The 20,417-nt window shown below is 51.9% G+C and overlaps 1 protein-coding gene across 2 annotated transcripts in view; it reads left to right on the forward strand.

The window, feature by feature from the left end:
* The window catches only part of FADS2 (fatty acid desaturase 2), a 35,361-nt gene that overhangs the window by 8,408 nt on the left and 6,536 nt on the right, over positions 1-20,417 (forward strand). For both annotated transcript variants that reach the window (XM_032640288.1, XM_032640289.1), the window contains 6 exons: positions 1,377-1,487; positions 3,037-3,234; positions 3,354-3,455; positions 9,473-9,598; positions 18,150-18,210; positions 18,622-18,698. In XM_032640288.1, coding sequence (XP_032496179.1) covers positions 1,377-1,487; positions 3,037-3,234; positions 3,354-3,455; positions 9,473-9,598; positions 18,150-18,210; positions 18,622-18,698 — 675 coding nt within the window. The remainder of the gene's footprint in view (positions 1-1,376; positions 1,488-3,036; positions 3,235-3,353; positions 3,456-9,472; positions 9,599-18,149; positions 18,211-18,621; positions 18,699-20,417) is intronic.

Below are 20,417 nucleotides of genomic sequence, written 5' to 3' on the forward strand. Positions count from 1 at the left end.
ATCTCTCATTCAATACCAAAATGTCTTGGATAACTGCTGGGTTTCTCGCCCTCCAATGGGAGCCTTTCAAATCAAACACTGCAGTTTTTATAACCTTTTTTTATATATATTTCTGTCTCTTTTAATCTAGGACCCCTCCCCCAACACACACACACACACACACACACACACACACACACACACGTGCACCCTCACTTCTTTTTCCCCACTACATTGATTTTTCTGATTGTTTCTCGTGGTATCATGCAACTTGTTCCTCTCTCCTAGCAAAGTCTCAAGACTTGTTTTTAAAAAACGTTTTTAAATTGAGATATAGTTGACGTACAATATTATGTGAGTTTCACCTTGAAGCTTGGTTTGATGCTAGGTGAACATTGTTTATCACAACGACATCATATTGTATCCCATGCGGTGGGGGGGGGCGCGGTCTATGGTCATCACATCTCTAATGGAGATGCTGTATTTGTTTTATCTAATTTACATAGCATGTATAGAAAAAAACTGGAAAACAAAATCCTGAAATATTAGCAATGGTGGTCACTCCCTGGGTGGTATTTATTTTCCTCTTTATTCTTCTGTACATTTTCTAAATTTGCCAAAACTACGCACATTACTTTATAATTGGAAAAAAAGATTAAAAGGCACAATCTTAATTTAAAAAAATTTTTAAAAGCAATACAGCAATGTTAGAGAAAGTTTGGAAAAACTAAGAGAAAGCAAGGCATAATGCCACCACCTTAACACATAACAGTTTAGAGTTCTACGTAAAAAAGTTTTCATAATCTACACAATTATTTTCATACCTTTTCAAAATATGAAAAAGCTCCCCCCACCCCTCCAGAAATGCATTTTACGGAATTCTGCATTTGTCTCTGGTTTAACATGATCTAAGCACATTTTGCACGCTTGCGGTAGGCTCCAGACTTGTTCTTTCTGTTGATAGGCGTGTGCACCACGTGGTGGGTGGTGCAGTTCGCAGGAAACCGGGCAGCCCACGCCGCTGGAGCAGCTGGAGGAGAATCGGTTCCCGGCTGTGCCCCGCCCGGTGCCCGCGCCGTGTAGCCCTGCAGGGGCGCGTTTTCGTGACTCGCCCAGCGGCAGGCCGCACGTCTCTGCGGTTTTGTAAACAACCATGGCGAGTTCAGCGGCCCCTCATCAGGGCAGAGCCCGAAGTGACACCTCCACTGGAATTGGGCACTTAGGGACCTGCCGGAATGAGGCTGAGAGAGCATTTGGGGTCGGATGGTTGCAGCCCTGTTCAGTGTCCTGATGTCCTAGTGGGACAGAGCTTCTGCTGGCGAGCCCCGTCTTGCCTGGGGCGGAGGCACTGGCCGATGTCGGGGTCTCCCACTCACCACCTGTCCCCTGCTCCCCAGGATGTCTTCCTGGCCTTCCATCGCAACCTTGATTTCGTGCGCAAGTTCATGAAGCCCCTGCTGATTGGCGAGCTGGCCCCTGAGGAGCCCAGCCAGGACCACAGCAAGAATGTGAGTCGGGCCTCACAAGGAAGAAGGGGAGGGTTTGTGGGGGGAGGGGGTCTTGCCCCAAGAAGGAGAGTGCAGGGCGTGGGGCAAAGGAGCCTTTATGCCAGTCCAGGGGGAGCCACTGCTCATCACCTAGGGTCAGGGAGGACTCAGAGCCTCCGATGGCCCTGGTGAGCCCCCCTCCTGCTGCCAGCCTGGGCTGGCCCTCACCTTGGAGTAATTCATTCCCAGCCTTTCCACCTCTGGGGCTTCAGCGGTGCCAGGCTGGGCACAGGGTCTTTCCGTCCTGCCCAGCCCCCTGCCCTTGTATCTGGCCTTTCTTCCCCCTCCTGCCCTGCCCCTGCCTCCTAGCTTCCCTCTTTGTCTCAGTGATGCCCTCCTGTCCCCAGAGCCACCCTTGACTCTGCCTCTATCTCCCTGACCCCACATGCCCAGTGCCCACCCAGCCCTCTCCTGCCTGATAGAGTGTCTGGAACAACTGGTGCATGTCAGGTAGTGGAAAAATAAGCTTTTTTTTAAAAAAAAAAATATTGTTGTGAGACTTCTCTGGTGGCGCAGTGGTTAAGACTCCACACACCCAATGCAGCGGGCCTGGGTTCAATCCCTGGTCAGGGAACTAGATCCCGCGTGCCGCAGCGGAGATCCCGCATGTGGCCAAATAAATAAATAAATGTTTTTTTTTAAAAAAAGGAAAGAAAACATTTGCTATAAACCTTGTATTTTAAAAAATTGTTGTAAAATAGATACAACATAAAATTCACCATTTTAACTTTTTTTTTTTTTTTTTTTTTTTTTTTTTTTGGCCACACTGGGCAGCTCGCGGGGATCTGAGTTTTCCAGCCAGCGACTGAATCCAGGCCCTCCGCCATGAAAGTGCAGAACCCTAAGCGCTAGGCTACCAGGGAATTCCCCATTTTAACCAAATGTAAGCGCACAGTTAAGGGGCTTTGAGCGCATTCCCGCTGTTATGCAGCCGTCACCACCACCCATCTCTAGAGCTTTCATCTCCCCAAACTGACATTCTGCCCCCATTACACATTAACCACCCATCTGTCCCTCCCCCCAGCCCCTGGTAAACACTTTTCTTTCCATTGAGGAGTTTGCCTAGTCTAGGTGCCTCATATAAGAGGACTCATAAGTATTTGTCTTTTCGTGTCTGGCTTAATCTCACTCAGCTTAATGTCTTCAGGGTTCGTTCATTAGTAGCAAGTGTCAGAATTTTCTTCCTTTTGAAGGCTGTATATTCCACCGTACGTACGGACCACATTTTGTTTAGTCATTCATCCATCAATGGAATTTGGGTTGTTTCCACCTTTTGCCTATTTTGAGTAATGCTCAAAATGCAAGCTTTTGAGTTAAGTCCTTTCTCTGCCACTGAACTGGCTGTGGACAGACACATAGCGCCAGGGCTGTGCCAGGCTCAGGCAGGTGTGCGGTGACAGCAGCTGTTGCAGTGAACGGCGGCCGGACTCCTGTGGAGCTCAGGTGTGTCGACTGGTCCCCTCTGGAGCAGCTGGGAGGCTGACTCCTTCCCGGTACTCTGGCTCAACAGTCCCAGATCACTGAGGACTTCCGGGCCCTGAGGAAGACGGCTGAGGACATGAACCTCTTCAAGAGCAGCCACCTGTTCTTCCTCCTCTACCTGGCCCACATCATCGTCATGGAGAGCATCGCCTGGTTCACCATCTTTTACTTTGGCAACGGCTGGATTCCAACCGTCATTACGGCCTTCGTCCTCGCTACCTCTCAGGTGAGGCGTGACACTCTCACCTGTCACTCGAAGCCCCTGCCCCCTGACTCCCCCAGCTGGCAGAGGCCTGGTGCCTGGGTGCCAACGCTGGGAAAGCATCCGTGGCCCTCTCTCCCCAGGCCCAAGCTGGATGGCTGCAACACGATTACGGCCACCTCTCTGTTTACAAGAAGTCCACGTGGAACCACATAGCCCACAAGTTCATGATTGGTCACTTAAAGGTAAATGTCAGCCGCCCTGGGCATCTGTCCTCTCAGTTAGTGGTTGGTGTAGCACCATCTCACTTTACTCAGACCAGGTCCACTGTCAGGTCAGTGTCCCGGCTGACCTGCCAACCCTCCACTTCTCTGAACTTCCAAGCCCTGTCTCCTAACCACACTAGACATGCAAAACCAGTGTCCTAGTTATAAAAATAAGCCCATGCTTCTTAGTTGATTATATTTGTTCCTTACCTAAGGACTTACTGATAAATTCCTTTCAGTTTGGGGCCGGTAGATAAGCAGTCTCTCTCTCTTTTAAAATTCCTTTATTGAAGTAGAGTTGTTTTACAATGTTGTGTTCATTTCTGCTGTACAACAAAGTGATTCAGTTATACGTATATATACATTCTTATATATACATTCTTTTTCATATTCTTTCCCATTATGGGTATTGAATATAGTTCCCTGTGCTACACAGTAGGACTTTGTTGTTTATTCATTCTATATAGAATGGTTTGCATCTGAAGAAGCAGTCTCTCTTGATAAATCGGTTTGCTTCCCTCCATCAGGTAATGTTTGCTATCTGATACATTGTGTTTCGCTGTTTTTTCCCCCTTGGATGCCAGGAAACACGAAGCAAAACATGAAACAGCAACTGTCTCTAATCTTCGTCTCCCTTATATGTATCATCCCCTCCCACTACCTGTTATTTACACTTTTATCTTTAAGCGTTCTGTTATAGATGAGTCCTTTATCAGAAGCCACCTCCAGTACGTTTTGGAAGTATATGGGGCCATGAAAAGGGAATATTGTCATCATATAAGTCTTTTTAGATAAGGGAAATCAAACAGTGTACAGATCAGCTGAGCCAAAGGGCAAGAGTTGTTTCAAACTCAGAAGGGAAGGTAGTTCTCTCACCACCCTCCAGATCAGGAGGCAGACCTGCAGTAGCCTTCTAGCTCTGCAAGTTTGTAAAAAGGCGAGCTCGACTTGCCAGCGACCTTGTGCTGCTGTGATAGGCGTTATCGCCTTGGTTTCGGGAGTAAGTCCTTGCCACTTCTCACGTGGAAACAGATCTCATCCCCCACCCCAGCCCTGCCTCTACAGCATTCAGCTGCTTCCTAAGAAAAGCTGTGTCCTAAAGACCCCCATCCCTCCCCACCCTGGCTTCGGAAGAGCTCCGTGTCCGGGTTAATCGTCTCTCCCTGCGACCTGACCCCATCCAGCTCTGGCTTGCCGGCTGCGGATCTGGTTGGGCGTGAACTACCATTGAACTAGTAACCAGTTCCTCAGCAGACAGTTTGCCTGGACCTGAGCCTGGAGCTGTCTGAGAACATGGTTTCTTTCCAGAATTTCAGGGGTGAAGGTTGCACATAGTTGAGCACTTTGTTTCATTTTATATTCTTTTCTGTTGGAGAAAACCCTCCTGGGTACTGAAAGTAACATTTCACTCCGGACCCATGTTATCCCCACACACTTAACAAAGATGGACTGTGTCCTGTTTTCAGACTCTGGGCAGGAGGGCCTTTCCCGCCTGATGTCTCTCGGTCCTTGAAGGGCCCTGGGGCACAGCTCTTGGATCAGACGGAAGATGCAGTCAGGATGGAAGACTGGCCTCCATGTAGAACATTGACTTGTAAACTCTGGGGTGACAGGGTACTCAGGCTGGGAGGCTACAGGAGGTCAGGGACCTGGGTTCTGCTGATGGCTTCCCAGCCCGCTGCGAGCTGTGACCTTCGTTCTGTGTCCAGGCCAGTGGTGTGGCTGGGCAGGGGTGCCCCAGAGCGAGGAGCATCACAGCTTTCGTGGAATCGCCCTGGCACCCAGTGGCCACACAGCTGCAGACAAGCCTTGTCGGTCCAGCTGTTCCTCTGGTCCCTTTGTTGGGACAGAAAGGAGCTGGCTGCAGGGAGGTCCTCAGGTGCCCTGCCAATTTGGATGTCTTAGCTCAAGACAGTGAGGGCACTGAACAGGGTGCTGCAAGCTTCGAGATGTTGGGACCCACTTCTTACTGTCAGCCTGCACTGCTGTAGGGTTCCACGGGTGAGCCCTCCACCTCCCAACTCCCCCTTTTCCTCAGCCCATGTCACTTCTGGTGGACATTTCTTCCCAGGGGTGATCTTGTACAAAGACAGTTCTGAGAGGTCGAATCTCTGTTTGGCATTGCACTGAGGATAAAATGCAAACCACCAGGCCTGGCGCCATCTAGACTCTACATCTGGAGATGGAAATCTCTGGAACCCACAGCCTTTTCACAACCTTATCTGGGGCCACCAGGGCCAGAACTAGGGTGAGACAAGTGAGCACACAAGTGTGTCCCAGGGGCACAGAATTCAAGGGGACACCAAAAAGAGTCAGGAATTGAGATAAGTAACATTTTAATGCAATATTTAAAGAAAAAAAAAGAAAAATTAATGCAAAAAAAATCCACAGTGAACAAAATACCAGCATTTCAAATAAAGATCAGGACTTTGTTGAGCCATATTGGAATCTGAAGCCGAAGGACAGCTTGTACCTTACAGACATGTTTGTATGTATTCGTGTTTTTCTTTTTGTGATGGTAGATTTTTTTTTTTTTAATATAAATTTATTTATTTATTTTTGGCTGCATTGGGTCTTCGTTGCAGTGCACGGGCTTCTCACTACGGTGGCTTCTCTTGTTGCAGAGCACGGGCTCTAGGCACGTGAGCTTCAGTAGTTGTGGCACATGGGCTCAGTAGTTGTGGCTCGTGGGCTCTAGAGCGCAGCCTCAGTAGTTGTGGCGCACGGGCTTAGTTGCTCCGTGGCATGTGGGATCTTCCGGGACCAGGGATCGAACCCGTGTCCCCTGCATTGGCAGAAAGATTCTCAACCACCGTGCCACCAGGGAAATCCTAATGGTTGATTTTTCTTCCCAGAGCCTTAAAATAGTTGAAAACTACTTAAAAATTGGAAAGGTGGTATATTAAAAATTCTAATATGAAGTTTAAATTGATTATACTGAAACCGAATTTATTATTATTTTACAGTTTAAGTTAATTAAAAATTATTTAAGGGACTTCCCCAGTGGCACAGTAATTCCCCAGTGGCACAATAATTTTTTTAAAATTATTTAAGAGTCTTTCCTGGTGGTCCAGTGGTTAAGATTCTGCACTCCCAACGCAGGGGGCCCGGCTTCTATCTGTGGTCAGGGAACTAGATCCCACATGCCGCAACTAAGACCCAGCACAGCCAAATAAATATTAAAAAAAAAATTTATTTAAGACTGTCCCTTGGTTGAGAGAAATTGTCAAACTTGGCAGTTCTCTCAATTGAAAATGGGATGAACAAAAGCATAGATTTTTACAAATACTGTTGATGAGTTTGCCTCAGGGTCTGCTATGGCTCTGCCCAGCACTGCTGGCCCAACTGAGGGGGCCTTCTTTTGGCTTCTGGAACATTCCACGCTCCCCTTCCCCCAAGGCCTTCACCTAGGCTCTTCCCTCTGTCAGAAAAGGGACCCTCACTCTGGCTGGCCCACTCCTGCCCAGCCTGCTGCCCAAGGGCAGGCCTTCTGAGTGGCCTCCTGAAACTTTTCCAGCTCCATCAGCCCACCCCAGTGTGGAGTGATACCCTACTCTCCCTCGCTCGACAAGGGCTTGCCTCCTTCCCCACTTCATCCCCAGGGCAGGCAACATCGGCACCACGTTCCGAGAGCACAGCACTGAGTCACTGTTCCAGGGCAGGCGGGGCTTCCCAGTGCCCAGGAAGGATATGTAGGGTTGAGCCTAGTGAAGAAGGATGGAGAAGAATCACAGCAGAGAATAGCACCATCAAAAAATGTTTTGTCGGGCTTCCCTGGTGGCGCAGTGGTTGAGAGTCCGCCTGCCGATGGAGGGGACACGGGTTCGTGCCCCGGTCCGGGAAGATCCTACATGCCGCGGAGCGGCTGGGCCCGTGAGCCATGGCCGCTGAGCCTGCGCGTCCGGAGCCTGTGCTCCGCAACGGGGAGAGGCCACAGCAGTGAGAGGCCCTCGTACCGCAAAAAAAAAAAAAAAAAAGTTTTGTCGTTACAGCCGATGCCAAGTTCGGGGATGGCCCCACCTTGCCTCCTCTCATCCCCGTGGTGCTCATAGCCTGTCTTTCCTCCAGTTATTCAACGAACATCTCTTGGTTGGTGTATTGTAAACATCGTGCGTACACGCCTTGCCCCTTGATTTCTTTGCGCCAGGGACTCCCTTGCGCTCTTCGCAGGAATTTGGTTCCTTTTGTCTAGAAAGGCCAATGTGTCATCTGATTTCTTAATCCTCTAAGTTCTCATTCGCTGACTTTTTTTTTTTTGCCCTGTTGGGTTTTGAGGCCCTCCTGCTTACAGGGGCCTGAGGTCACTGCAAAGGCCACAGCTGCTCAGAGCTGTTCCCGCCCATGTCCGTTAGGGTCCAGAGACTATGTTTGTACCAAAACGTCTTCCAAGTAAAATATTTATTTTCGCAGTTAGGCCTTTTTATAGATGGCCAGACCCTTGGCCAAAGCATTGATTGATCCAGCAACAGTGAAGTCCTCATGCTGAAGAGTCAGAGGAGTCTTGTTTCCTTCTTTGCATCACTGGGTGACTTTGCAGAGGGACATATGCCTTCAGAATGTGCCCGGAGCTGGAGCTGGTGAGACAGAAATTTGTGGCCTTGAAAGAAATACTCATGCAAAGCTTCTTGTCTGCTAGAATTGTAATTTTATTATTATTAATTATTGGCCGTGCCGCACAGCTTGAGGGATCTTAGTTCCCCGACCAGGGATTGAACCCAGGCCCTTGGTAGTGAAAGCTCAGAGTCCTAACCACTGGACTGCCAGGGAAGTCCCTAGAATCATAATTTTATATTTACCCGTTAGAACCAGGAAGCTCTGTTGGTGATTGCTTATGAAGCTCCGCCAAGCCTTCTGGGCGTGGTGTGACTCAGCTGTCACCTCTCAGTGCAGTGGCATGTCTGGCTGCTGGGCTGTCTCTTGCCAGCTACTCTGTGGGCCATCTGAGAGCAGGGACCACTTGTGTTCATTTTTGTTTTTTTTTTAAAAAAAGCTTTCTTGATTTAATTCACATGCTATACAATTTGCGCATTTAAAGTGTACGAACCAGGGAATTCCTGGCAGTCCGGTGGTTAAAACTCTGCACTTCCACTGCAGGGGGCGTGGGTTCCATCTCTGGTCAGGGAACTGAGATCCCACATGCTGCGAGGCAAGGCAAAAATAAAGTGTACAAACCAAATGTGTGCAACCAGTTTTGGAACATCTTGATCACCCCCAAAAGAAACCCCACACCACTTAGCCATCACCTCCCAACCCCCTCATCCCAACCCTAGCGCTAGGTAACCACTCTTCTTTCTGTCTGTGGATTTCCCTGTGCTGGACATTTCGTATCAATGGAATCCTTTGTGTCTGGCTTCTATCGCTTAGCATCGTGTTTTCCAGGTTCACCCACGTTGTAGCACGTGTCAGTATTTCACACTTTTTTATGGCATGGCCAAATGTATTCCATTGTACGGATCTGCCATATTGTATTTATCCATTCATCAGTTGATGGACCTTTGGGTTGTTTCCGCTTTTTGGTTATTTTAAATAATGCTGCTGGAACGTTCGTGTACAAGTCTTTGTGTGGCTCTGTTTTCATTTCTCTTGGGTACACACGTAGGGGCAGAGTGCTGGGTCATATGGTAGGGACCACTTCTTACTGTTCCCAAAACAGAAGGTTCCCCTCTTCGCAACACACGCCAACAGGAGACCAGCAGAGGATGAGGGAGGTGGAACCTCACGCACGTGCCTCTCCGTCCATCCCCAGCACCGTCTTATGATCAGGGAAATAGGTCTGGAGGCGGGGAGTGACCTGGCTCCATATGGAAGCACTCTGGACTCCTCAGCACCGGCAGGGCTGCATTCTGACTCTCAGGGGCCCGAGGCCCTGTGTATAATGGAGAAGTCAGCCCTGAGTATTGGACCTGCTGGGAACTGGTCCTGAGTTGGGCCTGTCGTGGATCCCCTTCCTGCGCACCGAGGACTGCACTGCTCACCCCCTATTCCTCCCCCGACAGGGTGCTTCTGCCAACTGGTGGAACCATCGCCACTTCCAGCACCACGCCAAGCCCAACATCTTCCACAAGGACCCGGATGTGAACATGCTGCATGTGTTTGTCCTGGGTAAATGGCAGCCCATCGAGGTACGATGAAGGGGACCAAGTGGCCATGGGGAGTGTCTGGCCTGCGCAGGGATCAGGGGAGGAATCCCGTAGGGTGGAGAGTGTCTGATGTTTACACGAAAACCTTTCCTGGACACCCTGAATTATTCAAGCTGAAATGTCTGTGGGATGGCGTCCCGTGTAAATAATGGATGCAGCTCCTTATCAGAGTGGTAGATGCCTCCCCACCTCCCGTGGGCCGGGGAAGAGCATTTCCTGGCTTGTTCCTTCCAGTTTAGCAGGAAGGCACAATTCCAGAGCTCAAGCCTGGTCCCCGAAGACCAGCTCCAGGAAACCCTACGTGGAGGGTCACAGTCCCCGATGCTGGGAGGGACCTCAACGGGGTCTGGTCCCACCTGCTTCACCACAGATGCCAAGCGAGGCTTGGCAGGAGGAGGGTGTGTGTTCAGGGTCACATCATTTTTTGGCCAGTCTAGGATGAGGCCCCAGATCTGACAACTAGGCCATTTCCTTCCACTCCATCACACTGCCTTGCTTTTACATTAGTTTTTTTAAATTATTATTATTATAAATATAGAACATACCTGTTACAAGCATTTAAATAATAACAGAAATAGACCAAACTAAGAAGTGAGTCTCCTATTATCTCTACCATCCCCCCTTTGCCTCTAGTGTCATGCCCCTGAGGGTGACCACTGTTGACAACATACTACAAAATCCTTCCAGATATTTTCTACGTGTGTAGACACACACACATATCTTTTTTAAAAAACAAAAATTAAAACTTAAACAATTTTTCTGCAACTTGCTGCCTCACCAAACGTACACTTCCTTGCTGGAGTCAGAAGTGTATGGGCCTCCACCTGGGGCTGTCCAAGTGCTCTGTCGTATTTCTATACCATAATGTAACCCACACTATTTTATGACAGGAAAAATTGGTGTTGCTAAGTCTTTGAATAAAGGCCCCCCCCAATGCATTTAAAGAATTTAAAGACTGTCCTCATTTAACATTCTGTAAAAAGTAGAGCCTCTATGTGACAGCCTCTAAAAAAAATCTACATATGCTTTACTTTTCAGAAATAAATTGGTGATGTAAACTAAAGTTTAGAAGATCCTTGTTGCTTTTATGTAGATCTTAAGTGTGACACGCAGAGTAGGGGCCCAATAAGCGTTTGCCAAGAGAGGCATGTTTACCCTCAGTAAGGAGCAGTGTCTTTAGTTGGTCGTATTCCAAGGATTGGAACAGGGGGAGAAGAGAGCCTGTCCCCTCAATCCTGCTTGGTACCCCCCTCTCCGGTTTCACATCTATCTGACAGAATATCTGAGCAGAAACGTGGGTTTTCTGTGACGTTGTCAATTCAGAGGAAATTAGCCAAAATTCAGTACTTTGGAAGCGTGGAGGCTCTCTGGCTGGGCAAGGATTTTATTCTCTGCCAAATACATGCTTACGTTTTCCTTCTAGGAAAGAGTTTGCTCGCTTTGATTTGAGGTGTCTAGATAGTAGCACTGATTAACCTGGGTCCATCTGATAAGAAGACAAAGGCTTCCCTTTCTGGGTGAGGCTTCATGCTGTAGAGCTGTTGACTGGCTTGACAAATGCTCTCTGTGTCCCTGAAAACGAAATCTAGTCTCACCAGTGATGCTGGCAACAAGGCGTCTCTCCTCTCTGTGTGGTGGCCAGCGAAACTTCTTCCAACATCTCTCCCTAGACGCCTCTCGAATGCCGACTTCTGGGGAGGGGGTGCGGTGGGAGGATTTGGGGATCTGGCCATCCAGTTGCCAGTGGCCTTGAAAGACCATGGCCACGGCCACGGTGCTCCATGAATCCTTTCTCTCACATACTCGGGGGAAAGGCCAGCTGTTTCTGGGTTCCTGGTTGAGCCATACCCTGGTGTCCACAGGACCATGCTGCCTGGAAGGGACCTTTCTTTTATGCTTAGAAAGTCCTTCATATATTTTCAGTGTTTTATGGTTTCACTTTTTTTTTTTTTTTTTGGCCGTATGACGTGCGGGATCTTAATCCCCTGACCAGGGATCAAACCCGTGCCCCCCACAGTGGAAGCGTGGAGTCCTAACCACTGGACCACCAGGGAAGTCCCTGGTTTCACTTTATTTATTTATTTATAACTTTAAATTTTTAAAATTTTTTGGCCGCACCACGTGGCATGTGGGATCTTAGTTCCTTGACTGGGGATCGAACCCATGTCCCCTGCAGTGGAAGCATGGAGTCTTAACTGCCAGACGGCCAGGGAAGTCCCTGGATTGGAGAATTTCTCCTTCTTCTCATATGGTGGACTTAGAGCAGTGAGGAACCTTCTTGCTACAGAAAAAGAATATCCCGCAAAGAGAGGCCATGATTCCTTGAGGCCCTGTTGTTTTCCAAGATCTCCAAAACCCACTTCCTGCCTCCAAAAGAAAAGTTAGAATGAAGCTGGGAGGTTGGCCAGGAGGGGGTGGGGGAGCTGGATCTTGGGCAACTACATGAAGCCAGGGCCCTCAAGGAGGACTGAAGTGTTCCATGCTGGTGGCACCCTCTGGCTCCTGGCAGAAGCAGATGCAAATCCTCTTTGGAGGAAAGTCTCCAAAGATAGGTATGAAGATTCCCACAGGCTAATGTCAAGCAATGAGCTCCCAATCAGAAGCACAGCACAGAAGTGAGAATCAGAAGAAACAACATATAACAGATTTAGATGCTATAGAACCCCAGATACTCAGGTCCTATGTACATTATAGAAAGGTTATGTATGAACTTAAGATAAATAAACAACAAGTGATTATCAAAGAGAACCAAACAGATATTTGAATGACCAAATGAAGTGTAGATAGAGATATATATCTCCAAAACAATGGGTTAAATAGATTAGACAGGGCTAAAGAGAGAATTAGAGTCCTGGAAAATATATATAAATAATCAAAAAGTAATATGGTTTGCTCTCCATTGGGTCCCCAGGGCCTGTGCATAGTAGGCCTTCAACGTATGTTTGTTGAATGAATAAGCTGCTTTGTGTCGGCCTGTGCTAGGAGTTGGAGGTTCGGAACTGGCCATTGTCCCTCTTCCTAGGATACTCCCAGCCCAGTGAAGGAGCCAAGACGTGCCCTCAGATGGGCATGTTACCCTCTAGGGGGTAGCGGGAGACTTCAAACCAGCAGCTCTGTTGAGGGTGTTAGGAGTTGAGGGAGTGCTGACGGCAGGGATCTGCACCCAGGGAAGGGGAGAGTTCTACGGGGTCGAGAGGGATCTGCAGGTGGAGAGGGTCTGGCTGTGGACGAGAAGCGGTGGAGCCCCCATCAGAGCCTGGTTCCCTGGACCTCTTTTTTTTTTTTTTTCTTTCTTTCTTTCTTTTTGTCTGCACTGTAGCATGTGGGGTCTTACTTCCCCGACCAGGGATGGAACCCATGCCCCCTGCAGTGGAAGCATGGAGTCTTAACCGCTAGACCGCCAGGGAAGTCCCCTGGTATCACTTTTGAATGCTTGACTTTTGCCAAATGGGACTTGGCTAAGACCGCTGGTCAACCTTCATAATTCTCAGGAGTCAGCCAGTTTTCCTGGTTCCCCCTTACCGGGTCACGCCACCCCTTCTGAGTGGGAGGGTATCCTCTCCTGAACCCCAGCACCTGGTCTGGGCTGAGTGTCAGCACGGGACGCTGTCTGGGTGACTTGGGCGTCATGCCGATCCGTGCCGATCCGTCCATGATGGCTCCTTAGAGCTCACTGCAAGCTTGTCGTGGGCCGACTTCCCTCCTGGAAAGAATTTACATCTTTACATTCAACCTTTCCATCCAGAAATGAGACATCTTTCTCCATTTATGCTTGAGTCTCCTTTTTATATCTCTTAGAAAGGTTTTCCTTTTTTAAAAAAAATTATTTTTATTTATTTATTTATTGTTGGCTGTGCTGGGTCTTTGTTGCTGCATGCGGGCTTTCTCCAGTTGCGTCGTGCGGGGGCTACTCTTCATTGCCACGCGCGGACTTCTCATTGCGGTGCCTTCTCTTGCTGTGGAGCACAGGCTCTAGGCGCGCAGCTTCAGTAGTTGTGGCACGTGGGCTCAGTAGTTGTGGCACGCAGGCTCAGTAGTTGTGGCGCACGGGGCTTAGTTGCTCCGCGGCATGCGGGATCTTCCGGACCAGGGCTTGAACCCGTGTTCCCTGCATCGGCAGGCGGATTCTTAACCACTGCGCCACCAGGGAAGTCCTTTTCTTTATATGTCTTGTGGATGGTTTTTTTTTTTCAAGTAAATCCTAGGTAACTTCCATTTTTTGTCATTATGATAGGGGTTTCTCCAGTATTCAGGAAACCTGTTGATGTCTGGCTAGTTATCTTATGTCCAGCTAGTGTCCACTTATGTCTGCTTGTGATTCTAGTTGTTTTTCAGTTGATTTTTTTGAATTTCCCGGGTAGACAGTCACATCCCTGAAAATAATGAAAATTTAGACTCTTTCTAATCGCTCTACACTCTTATTTCTGGCTTGGGTTTTATGGCATCACTGGAACGTCAGAACAGAATTCATGGTGATGTCAAGGACGGTCTTGTTTTGCTCATCCTGCCCCTCCACCACCCACTTTTTTTTTTTTTTTTTCCATATCATGATGGGGAACGAGGAGGCCCTTAGCCCTGTAGCTCTGTAAATGGGCTCTCAGAAGCTGGGGATGTTTCTGCCTCCCTGCCTGAGATCCTGCTTTTCTCGCCCATCAGGGAGGCTCTCCCTGCCCCACGGCCTGTCTGCAGCTGACCCTCTAGGCTTCCTTCTTGAACAGGCCAAATATTCCCTTGGAGCACCTGTGGCCCTCCTCTCAGGGCCCTCGGGCTGGAGTCTTGCCACCTTGCATGCCTGCCATGGCCATGTTCCTCATTTCTGTGTGTGAGTCTGGGCAGGGCTTTGCAACTGCTCCCCTCCCCCTTCCCCTGACAGACAAGGAAGGGCCTGGTCATTCCTCAGACTTTTTTTTTTTTTTTTTTGCGATACGTGGGCCTCTCACTGTTGTGGCCTCTCCCGCTGCGGAGCACAGGCTCCGGACGCGCAGGCTCAGCGGCCATGGCTCACGGGCCCAGCCGCTCCACGGCATGTGGGATCTTCCCGGACCAGGGCCCGAACCTGTGTCTCCTGCATCGGCAGGCGGACTCTCAACCACTGCGCCACCAGGGAAGCCCATCCTCAGATATTTTTTGTTCCAATGCTGAAAAGTCCCCTGCACATGCCCCTGGCACCCCCTCAGCCCATAATCCAAGCCTGGCCTTGTGGTCCTTCCAGAGGCTGAGCACAGGAGGGTCAGCTGGCCGGGGCCCAGGGTTGTGGGCCTCCGGGAGGACAGGCTGCCAGGGCTGGCCGTACTCCACCTCCCTCTGCCTCGGGCCTGTGCTCCCTTCAGCCTCGGCTTGAGGACGTGTCAAAGCAGGATCTGCACGTGCCGCCACTCCCTGGGGTCTGGACACGACAAGCCACCCGGATCCTCGCCCGCAGCTCGAGTGGAAGCACCCCCTATCTTCCTGCAACTCCCCTGTGATGGCCTCACGACCCGAGCTTTCTCCCTGTGTGTGATAAGGACTGTTCTGGAGGGCAGAGGCATGTGAGTCCTCCAGGCCTGTGGTCCCCACTGGGGAGGAAGGTTGACTCTTACTGAGTCCCCGGGCCTAGCACCGTGCCAAGCGCTGCACGTGGGGCGTCACTTAATCCTTGCTTAACCGTGAGGCAGGAGCCCTCATCAAACCCATTTTATAGATGGAACAGCTAAGGCTGAGAGAGTGAAATAACTTGCTCAAGGCTACAGCTAGAAAAGCAGTGCCACCATCCAAACCCAGGCTGCCTGGCTCCCAGCCATGGTTTCCGGGTCCTGTGGGACCCTGCCTGGGGCCACCACCTGCTGGACACTAGAGGCCTGTGTTTGTTGGATCCCTCCAGCTTCCTGATGAATTAAGAAGCCAGGAGCCCCTCCTCCTAGCTTGGTACATTCTGAAACAGCTCTCCCCATCCCTTCCCTGTGCCCATGACATACAACTGAGTGTTGCAAAGAACTGAGCGTGTGAAAGTCAAGAAACCAGAAGGTTGGCCCCAGGCCGGGCCTGGCATCACCAAACCACAGCTGTGCTTGGCTGGTTTTCGGAGGAAAGCTAGTGCCCTGGATCAGCCTTACCCTGACAGGCGACCTTGCAGTTCCTCTAACTGAGGTCATCAAGACGGGAACAGGCGTCCCGTGACATTTCGCACGTTACCACACACGGGCGCACGTGTAACCGTGACTGGCCTTCCCCCACAGTCCTGAAGTGCTTTCACAGCCCCATCACCAACGGGCCCTCGACAGCCCTAAGAAGTATTAAGAAGTACCCATCATACCTCCACTTGACAAATAAGGAGCCCAAAGCTCACGGGGTGGGAGGGCGCGGGGACAGCAAAGCAATTTGCTCAAATAACAGGTTGTTTCCAAATCTTGAGCCCCCGCCTCTCTAAGGCTGGGGGCCCCCAGCGGTGGACAGAGGAGGCCTGCCGCTGCCTGGGGGCAGGGACTCGGCAGCTCCCGCACGACAGTCTGGGACATTGAGGGGACACACGTGGGAGCCTGCAGTGCTAAGTGGCCAGGGGCAGCTGGGGAGCATCAGCCCCGTGTAATCTGTCACCCCCTACAGGGCACCGTGGGTCAGTGCAAGTAGGGTCTTGCTGTGCAAATGCAGCTTCAAACCAACTCCCCAGCTGCGCCCACCCCTGAGACTTTCTGTGGGGTCCCTGCGCCACAGCCTGCGCTGCCTTCAGTGCTCGCTCCCCGAGTAGAGCTGGACCAGCCCCAGGGTCTTCTGGGCCTGGGGCTGTCCCCTGGGTTGACCTGTGGGGCAGAGATGTAGGAGGGCTGGAGAAGCCTGCAGACAGTCTGGGCCTGGTTCCTGGCTTCTGGGAGGAGGTTACAGCAAGACCTGGGGGCCTGTTCTATGGGCCCCATGCTCCCCAGAACTCAGACCACCAGACCGGCCACTCAGGAGGCGCCTCTAATCCCTCCCTCCTCTGGAAAGTTGTCCAGAACTGTGTCTGGTGTCCCCCGGCTGGGACCTCTCCAAGGCCAGCCGCAATCTCACTGACAGCCTTCGTGCAAAGGACGTGCATTCTGGGGATGGGTGAGACCCCTGCCAAGGCACAGGGGGCCACACGGAACAAAGGGGTTGATTCTGGTGGTGCTTCAGCTGGGTGGGCCACGGCCATGGCCTCTGTGCCAAGATGCACGTCCTGGGGACAGGCTTGGCTTTGCTCCCACCGGGGCCCCTCTGTCCGTGGGCTCTCCCTGTGATTTTGGCAATCCCTCCCCTCTTGTGTTCTCACCTCAAGAACAGGAGCACAGGCCTAGAGGACGTCCAGGGTTTCGCCATCCATATCATGCTTTGATCTCCCAGCTGAAAGAAGCAGCAGTGGACATGATTGGATGAGAGCGGCGCCAACCTGAGGAGCCGGGGGTGGGGTTGGGGGAAGCGGGGCTGAGGAGCTGTGTCCCAGGGGTCAGCCCCTGGCATTTACGCCCTTGTTCTCATTGGCTCCTCTTGACAACCAGTGATTTGGATGCCAAACAGGGCTCAGGCGGGCTCCGCGACCTGTGCGGTGTCTCAGCGCAGGTGAGAGGCAGAGTCGAAGCCCAGGCTCCCCACACAGACCCAGCATCGCAGGTGCCCCTCTTCGAGCAGCATCTTTTGGTCTCAGTCCCCTAAGGGCCAGGTGGGCTGGTCCCTGTGGGGGTGGGCCTTGAATTAAGGAGCTGCAGGGGCCCTGTGGGGCCGTGGGTCCCCTCACCCGGGTTCCTGCTCAGTGTGGCCTGAGCCAGTTTGTATAGTGAGGATGCCCACGCCCCAGCCAGCCCTCCCGGCCCATCTCACTCGAATGTCTGGGTGTCAGGGTGCCCTGGGTAGGACCAGGTGACCAGGTGTGGCCTGAAGAGTCCACGTGGTCCACGTGGTGACCTCCTCTGGCCCGCCGGCATCCTCAAGTGAAAAGTCTCAGCCTGGGAATTGCAGGAGGCTCCGAGAAGGTAGATGCGCCTGGCCAGGTGACTGTTAACAATTCCCCAGGCCCTTACCTGAGTTCTCCTGCCCACTGCGGGCTCCAGGGAGCTTCTCAGGGGGACCCAGGAGCTTTTCTGTCTCCCAAAGGGGTGGAAACTGGCCAAGGAGCTCCCTCTGGGTGTCTGTGCCCCCCACCTGCACTGCTGAGTTGTGCATTCACTCAAAGTTTATTTAGTGCCTGTCGCATGGGCTCTGCGTCCACTTTCTTGGGTTCAGATCCCAGCCAGCCCACTTCTCCTCTGGCCTCGGGCAGTGATTTGACCCAGAGCTTCAGCTTTGGAAGCACCGCTCGTAGAGGAGCGCGTGAGCTGAGGCCAGCATGGGATGCAGCTTGGGATCGGCACGCCCAGCGAGGGCTGAGGAAGTGTTGGCCGGAGTGGCCGGGAGCCCACAGGGGCCCAGCCTTGGGAGCCCAGGGTGCAGAGGACAGAAGCCCCCTGGGCAGGAGGAAGGAACAGTGCTGCAGAGCAAGTGGAGGAGAGCACGGGAGGCTGGAGCCTGAGGGGTGCTGGGGGCTCACGGTCTCTTCTCTCCTCAGTACGGCAAGAAGAAGCTGAAATACCTGCCTTACAACCACCAGCATGAGTACTTCTTTCTGAGTGAGTGCTGGGGCACCCCGCAACCACACCCGGACCCGCTTCTCACCCCAGTGTGGCCCTCTGTCTCCCCTCCCACCTGACAACCTTCCAGACCCAGAAAGAGACACCAGACCCGTGAGAGGAGAAGGGACCACAGCAGCCATCCCAGGCAAACCCCACATGGCCCATGATACAGAAGGGACATGGGCCCAGACACCTGCCCAGGGTCCCACACTCACAATCGCTGGGCGGGGTGCCGGCAGGTGCTGTCTGCTCCCAGCCCCCTCCTCAGGTACCGGGGCCCTGGCCGCCTCTGCCCGGGAGCTGCAGAGCTGGCACCACATTCCGGCTTCTACCCCCAGCTCCTTCCCATCTTCCAGGCCCACCCGGGTGAGACAGGCCCTCTAAGTGCCTCTCCTCTCTCTCCTGCAGTTGGGCCACCGCTGCTCATCCCCTTATACTTCCAGTACCAGATCATCACGTCCATGATCGTTCACAGAGACTGGGTGGTGAGTCCAGGGGGCCCGGGAGTGTGGGGAGGAGGGCGACTGAGGCGAGTGGACCCTGGGGGCCTGCAGGGCCCCTGGCATCTCCTCCTGGGGTGGCTGCCTTGTCACCCTCAGGAAGGGACCAGCTCTGAGGCTGCCAGGAGCCAGGGAGGCCATAGCACCCCAACCCTAAAGATCCCCCCACCCAGGGCACCCACTGGGAGAGCCACGGTCTTGGCAGAGCTCTTCAGAAAGTTCCTGAAGGCAACGTATGAGCCCACCCATCCAAGGCTCTGCTCCAGCCATCGCCCTCCTGTGTCCCCGTGCGGCCCCTAAGACCCGGTGGACCGGGTCACACTGCACTCTGGTTGGTAAATGGAGAGCCGCCGGGCACTTAGTTTGCTACAGCTGCACGAGAAAGTGCTACAAACAGAGTGGCATTTCTGCTAAACGACAGAATTGCATTGTCTCACAGTTCTGGAGGCTAGAGTCCGAGATCAAGGTGTCTGCAGGGTTGGTCCTTCTGAGGGCTCTGAGGAAGGATCTAGTCCAGGCCTCTCTCCCTGACTTGTGAATGACCATCATCTTGTCCCTGTGTCCCTCATCTTTCCTCTGTGTGTGTCTGTATCTGTGTCAGGTTTCCCCCTTTGTATAAGGACACTAATCCTAGTGGATTAGGGCCCGCCCTAATGACCTCATTTCCACTAATTACATCTGCAAGGATCCTATGTCCCAATAAGGTCCCGCTGTGAGGTCCTGGGGATTCAGACCTCAACATAACTCATTTTAGGGGACGTGATCCAGCCCAGAACTCCAGAGAGAGAAAGGGGCCCTGGAGAGGGCCGTGTGGCGTGGTGCACAGAGGTCCGTGGCTTGATGTAGATGTGCAGGCGTGGTTCTGTGGGAGAGGACGGTGTGCCCGCGATGGGTGCCCTGGGTGAAGCAGTGACCCTCGGCAGAGACTGCTTTTTGCAGAGCAAGGTTCCCTGGGGCGGGGACAGGGCCCCTGCCCTCGGCACCAAGCGGATAGTCACTGAGTCAGTGTTGCTGGTCTTTTTTAAAACACCTAGTTTCATAAATGAAGATTTTGAAACTCTGAGAGTTTGGGACTTGCCCAAGGTGACACCGAGGGGTGGGTCAGGCACTAGAACCCAGACCTCCCGATGCCACGGCCTGGATCCTGTCCCCACACCCCAGCCACCACTGTCCCATGTTTGTACAGCAATTGAAGCGCTTCAAAGTACTTTGTCTTACGTTCTCTCCTTGGCGTTATTGGCAAAGGTGCCTGCTGATTCTGCTAAGAGGGCCAGGCCTGGGACTCGGGAGCAGGTGGGGCCGTTTGGGGAGGAGGTGGGATTCTGAGGTCTCTGCCAGCCCCGTGCTGGTAAAACCTGTACTACACTCTTCTAAGACACGCTCTTTTATCCGTACCCGCTGTGTTCCGGGAACGGTTAAGCACTGCCCCCTATGTCGTGTCATCTAACCCTGTTTTGCCAGCACGGCAGGTACAGGCCAGAGGGAAGGAGTTTCTGGATCAGTTAAGTGATGGAAATTGGAATCCAGATCTCCTGCACCCGAGCTCACCTGGGCCCTGGAAGGGGTCACAGCAGAAAGGGACCGTGCTGCTGCCGCCGGGGGCACTTGAATCTGCTTTCATGGCAAATGACTCCTGACATGAATATTTAATCCTTTTTTTATTTTTTAAACTGTGTTTGTTCCCTAAGGAACAAAACATTACAT

This window comes from Phocoena sinus, chromosome 8, assembly GCF_008692025.1.
Source record: "Phocoena sinus isolate mPhoSin1 chromosome 8, mPhoSin1.pri, whole genome shotgun sequence".
NCBI classification, from domain to species: domain Eukaryota; kingdom Metazoa; phylum Chordata; class Mammalia; order Artiodactyla; family Phocoenidae; genus Phocoena; species Phocoena sinus.